At 44.4% G+C, this 5,299-nt stretch overlaps 1 protein-coding gene across 1 annotated transcript; it reads right to left on the bottom strand.

Moving 5' to 3' along the window:
* Positions 1-145: 145 nt before the first annotated feature.
* Positions 146-5,095, bottom strand: KRT24 (keratin 24). The gene is made up of 8 exons (XM_036268146.1): positions 4,457-5,095; positions 3,332-3,414; positions 2,794-2,950; positions 2,367-2,528; positions 2,144-2,269; positions 1,587-1,804; positions 1,245-1,372; positions 146-495 (listed from the first exon to the last, which is right to left on the bottom strand). Exons 1-8 carry the CDS (start codon positions 5,054-5,056, stop codon positions 392-394), a joined length of 1,578 nt encoding a protein of 525 aa, XP_036124039.1. The 5' UTR covers positions 5,057-5,095; the 3' UTR covers positions 146-391.
* Between the last annotated feature and the right edge of the window lie 204 nt (positions 5,096-5,299).

The following is a 5,299-nucleotide window of genomic DNA, read 5'->3' on the forward strand; positions in this document are numbered from 1 at the left end:
AAAAGGCATGATTTTTATGAAATGGCTGCAGCCTTGATTTGTATGAAGAAGGTACTGGTAAATAATGAATTAATATTAGTAACATAACACTGCTTCATTTCTAAGTAAAACATTATATTTCTTTAAAAAATCAGCAATACTTTAATTAATTTGCAAAAGTAAGTTTATTTGAAGCCTAGAAACAATTAGAGCAGAGTTGTGATTTCACTTTTTTTGAAAGCATTCTAATAAGAAAAGAAGAGGCTGCAGGAAACGTGGTTAGTCATCTCTTTCTGGGCAGAACCATTTTCCCGAAGTTATCCAGAAAGATGGCTAGATTGATGTGATGTCTTCATGCGTGTCCTTTAGATTTTTTTTTCTCTAAGAGACACTCTTGACGATCTGGAAATTTCTACTTGACTTTGACCTCAGAAACATTGCTGATGTGAGATGAGATGACTTTGCCGTCCACCACCTCCTCTATGATGGTCTTAGTCACTCTAGTCTTGCTTGGATCTGAAATCATAGAATCACAATGTCAGTCTGGAACTGATCTGAAGAAATACAAATGTATCCATTAAGTATGTTCTCTCTGGGTAAGGCGATGTAAACAACAGTATATACTTTTTTTTTTTTTTTTTTAATAGTCACCCAAGGATATCTTTCTATTTATTTTCAGACAGAGTGGCAGCAAGAGAGAGAGAAAGAGATAAAGACAGAAAGAGAGAGAGAGAGACAGAGAGAGAGAGAGAAATATTGATTTGAGAGAGACACTTTGACTGGCTGCCTCCCACATGACCCCGACCAGGGCCAGGGACAAACCACACTGAGGTACGTGCCCTTGACCAAAATCGAACCCATGACTCATTGATCCACGGGCTGACGCTCTAACCGCTGAGCCAAACTGGCCAGGGCACAGTATACACTTTTTTTTTTTTTTAAATCCTCACCCGAGGACATTTTTCCTTTTTTTTTTTGGTTCAGAAAGAGTGGAAGGGAGAGAGAGAGAGAGAGAGAGAAACATCGATGTGAAAGGGACACATTGAGTGGCTGCCACCCGCAAGACCCATCCAGGGCCTGGGACAAACTGCAACCGAGGTACGTGCCCTTAGCAGGAACTGAACCCGGGTCTCTCTGGACCGCAGGCCAACGCTCTAACTGCTGAGCCAAACTGGCCAGGGCCACAGTATACACTTTTAATATGACAAGCAAAACATGTTTTTACTTTTAAATGGTAAAATTATGAACACTAAAAGAATGCCTACCTCTTCCTTGGCTAGAATGGCTTCCAGATCTCGAGTCACCAGATATGGAATCCCTGGATCCTGTGTTTCTGGACCCCATGTTTTTGGATCCTGAGTTTCTAAAATCAGATCCTCCAAAACCAGAACCACTGGAGAAAGGAAAAGAATTGTTCTCCTTTGCATTTTGCAAAGGCAGGAGAAACCCCCAATGCAGAGGGCTCTCCGTGATGAAGGTAGATGTCGTTTGATTGGACCGTCACTGTGACTTTGTAAATACAAGTCCTGCCCCCAGGCACCTTTTTGGTTTTATGACATAAATACACCAAGGTGTATGCTTTTTACATGTTCATGACTTTCATTTACCCTCCCTCTCCATCGAGCAGGCGGCGGTAGGTCTCGATCTCCATCTCCAGGCGGGTCTTGATGTCCAGCAGTTGCTCGTATTCTGCGTTCTGGCATTCGGTCTCGCCCCGGATCTGACAGATCTGCTCCTCCAGGCTGCCAATCTGCATCTGAATTTCTGACAGCTGGGCCATGTAATTGGCCTTCGTGTCAGCCAGGGTCCCTTCCAGGGAGTTTTTCTAAGAGAAAAAGAAATAAAAAAATCATGATGAAAATAAATGGATGACTTTTTAAAATGACAAAATTTTATAAGGTACTGGGAGATGTACACCTTCACCAAACTACCAGCTATTGTTCTATCATCGCTTTCATAATTTTTGTTGGCATAAGGTTTTAAAACGAAATCCTTTATGGAAGTAGCATATGTTATCTTTACTTGGAATGTTTTATGCTTTCTATGACCACAATACAGTCCTTAATGCTGCTGTTATCATGGGCTAAGTGGAACATCCTGGCAAGAGGGAAAGCCGAACCCCTTAGCTCCCTGTTGGAAATTCCGGAAAGCGCTTTGCACGGACCATGGCCAGTTGGGACTGAAGCTCAATTTCCAGGGCCTGCAGGGTCCGTTTCAGTTCTGTGATCTCAGTCTTGGCGGAACTGGCTGCCTCAGCCTCAGTGGAGATCTGTGCCTGCAGTGATGCACTCTAAATAAAATAAAATGCAGTCACCGTGGGCTGATGAAATGAGTGGAAGTGGCGTCTGTGTGGCCACAGGCTTAGCAGCTCAGTGGTGATAATCTACCTGCTTGTTGAACTGCTCCTCAGCCTCGCGTCGGTTTTGCTCAGCCAGCTCCTCATACTGCGCCCTCATGTCATTCAGTAACTTGGTCAGGTCGGTTCCTGGTGCGGCATTCATTTCTACTGTCACGCCCCCTCCAGAGCTTCCTTGTATATTCTTCATTTCCTTGCATAGAGAGAAGAAAAAGTCCAAAGTGATGACATCAGAAAAGCAACAGTCTTCCGAAAATGCGTTGCTGACACTAGGACACTGAAGGGAGAGAGAACCACAAACCCCACTAAAATCAGATGTAATTTGCCGTTATTTCCCCCCACCCCGGTCATAGGAGTTGGAAATCCATTCAGAAAGATTTTATTTTATTGTTATAGAGTGGCTGGGGGGTGGGGGTCGGTAGGCCAGAGTTGTTTAATAGCGTGGAATGTGTCCCTACCTCCTCGTGGTTCTTTTTCAGGTAGGCCAGCTCCTCGGCGAGGCTCTCCATCTGCAGCTCCAGGTCTGAGCGAGTCATGGTCAGGTCGTCCAGGACTTTCCGAAGGCCACTGATGTCGGCCTCCACCGTCTGCCGGAGGTGCAGCTCATTCTCGTACCTGGAAGGGGCAGCGGAAAGACAGTACACTACACTTCGAAGAGTATGTCCAATCTTATATATTCAAGGAGCTTTCTCCTCTAAGCTATTGGATAAACAAAGGCTACTAAGTTTTGTCTTAGGAATTTTTCCCCTGTAAAGACAAACATGAGCCTAATGTTAATTCTACTGATGGGTAATAGTTATTTTGACAAAAATGCCATTCTGAATTTGTCTCTTTTGTTTGTGGGTAGAATGATGGTTTTTGAAATTTACGTTTGAGATTTTTGTGAATTTAGGTTTTGGTCCCCCAAAAGATTAAAATATATTAGACTAAATTAAGCAAACAGACTGAATTTTACTTTTCCTACAACACTTATTTTCAAGTCTTCACTTTTCTTACTTCATTCTGAAGTCCTCAGCAGCCAACCTGGCGTTGTCAACCTGCAACATGATCCCGGCGTTTTCAATAGTGGCAGTAATGATCTAGAAGAGGCAAAAACAGTGAATGAATGAATCATGGATGCTTTTTACCTTGTGTCTGCATGCCCACCTGTGAGGGTGGGTGCCCCAGAGTTAGCTTTTAAAGGTGAATTGCTTTGAAAACTTGCATTAATGGCACCTGTATTGATGACCCTGGTGTATTTGGACCACATCTTTCTGCAAAAAGGTAACAATTCGCAAAGTTACTGGAATAGGCACAGAACCCAGCCCTTTGCATACTTTCACTGCTTTGGAAGCTCAGTTATTCTATGAGCTCTTTCAGAAAATAGCGTGAAAACCGAGCTTCAATTCTTAAAACGTCCTTAAAAATAAATTTTCCATACAACCGTGGCAAAACACTTTAGATTCCACCACAATCTTATAAAATATTTGTGCCAGATTCTAGAAAGAAAAATAGCTGTAAAGACTATTTAAATCTAGCAAGACACAAAACTATGTCAACCTGCCAGAACAAATCATGAAACAAATTATGGTGGTGTCGACCCATTACCATCCCTCATATATACACGTCAGTGAGCTGCCTGCCATTATATACATTTTACTCTTATGTAAAAAATTTACTCAAGCCCTGGCTGGTTTTGCTTAGTGGTTAGAGTGTCAGCCCGCAGACCAGAGCTGCCAGGGTTCAGTTCCCACTAAGGGCATGTACCTCGGTTGCAGTTTGTCCCCGGCCCTGGATGGGGTCATGTGGGTGGCAACCACTCGGTGTGTCTCTCTCACATTGATGTTTCTCTCTCTCTCTTCCTTCCACTCTCCTTCCTGCTCTATCTGAAGATAAATGCAAAAATGTCCTTGGGTGAGGATAAAAAAAAATTACTCAAATTTGAGACGTAAGCAGAAAATTAATGTAGTTGGATGTCCTATGCAGTACTGCTATAGTTAAATTACACCAAGTCCCATTTTACATATCCAACCAGCAAATATGTTTTTAGATAATTCCTTAACTTAACATCTTCGTTATATGTACATGTTCTGAATAAAAGCAAAAGAGACAACAGAAACTCTGCGGTGGATAGTATCTTACCTGATTCCTGAGCTCTTCGATGATTGGATAGTATTTGCTGTAATCTCTCCCAGATCCACCATCTCCAAACCCAGGCCCATATTTATCATACCACTCCTTGATTTTGTTCTCCAGGTCAGTGTTGGCCTCCTCCAGGGCTCTGACCTTGTCTAGGTAACTGGCCAGGCGGTCATTGAGGTTCTGCATGGTTTGCTTTTCACCTCCAGAGAGAAGTCCCCCATCGCCAATACCACCGCCCACACCACCACCATAGTTGCAGAAGCCTCCGCTAGCACCACCACCGAATCCAGAACCCCCACCGAATCCAGAACCCCCACCGAATCCAGAACCCCAGCCAGAGCCAGAACACCCACCAAAGCCACCCCCAGAGCCTGAAGATCCTCCAAAGCCACTCCTTATTGAGCAGCTACCAAAACCCCCTCCAAAACTCCCTCCAAAGCCACCACTCGTTCCCCCACTCAGGCCACAGCTGCCAGCCGCTCCTCGGATGCCCCCCAGACCACATCTGCTTCCACTGCTGAAGCTGCTGCCCCCGGCCGACACCCCGCCCGAGCTGCTGCCTCCAGCCCGGGAGGAGGAGATCCGAGATTTGCAAGACATGATGCTCCTGCGAATGTGTAGCTTGTCCAGGCAAGTAGCAGAGGTGACAGCGAAGAGCGGATTTGCAGGACGCCTCTGTGGCCCTTATATACACACTTTTAGGGTGTTCCTTTTCTGTGTCACTTCTTAATCCCTGTTACAGTTTGGCTAATCCGCCATTGGATAATGTGTTTTTTTTTTCTGGACCCACTTTACTGGCTCAGAGCCGTGGGGCATTTACTATAATAAGAAAAAAAGAAAACA

The sequence above is a fragment of the Molossus molossus genome, unplaced genomic scaffold (assembly GCF_014108415.1).
Source record: "Molossus molossus isolate mMolMol1 unplaced genomic scaffold, mMolMol1.p scaffold_m16_p_19, whole genome shotgun sequence".
Lineage (NCBI taxonomy): Eukaryota > Metazoa > Chordata > Mammalia > Chiroptera > Molossidae > Molossus > Molossus molossus.

What these genes read in the sequence shown, in the direction of transcription:
- KRT24 (XM_036268146.1), bottom strand. Translation starts at nt 5,056, where the DNA reads ATGTCTTGCAAATCTCGGATCTCCTCCTCCCGGGCTGGAGGCAGCAGC. An exon ending in GCTGAGGACTTCAGAATGAA is followed by an intron (nt 2,951 to 3,331) that starts GTAAGAAAAGTG and finishes TGCCCCTTCCAG; the next exon opens with GTACGAGAATGAGCTGCACC. An exon ending in CTGCTCGATGGAGAGGGAGG is followed by an intron (nt 1,373 to 1,586) that starts GTAAATGAAAGT and finishes TCCTTTCTCCAG; the next exon opens with TGGTTCTGGTTTTGGAGGAT.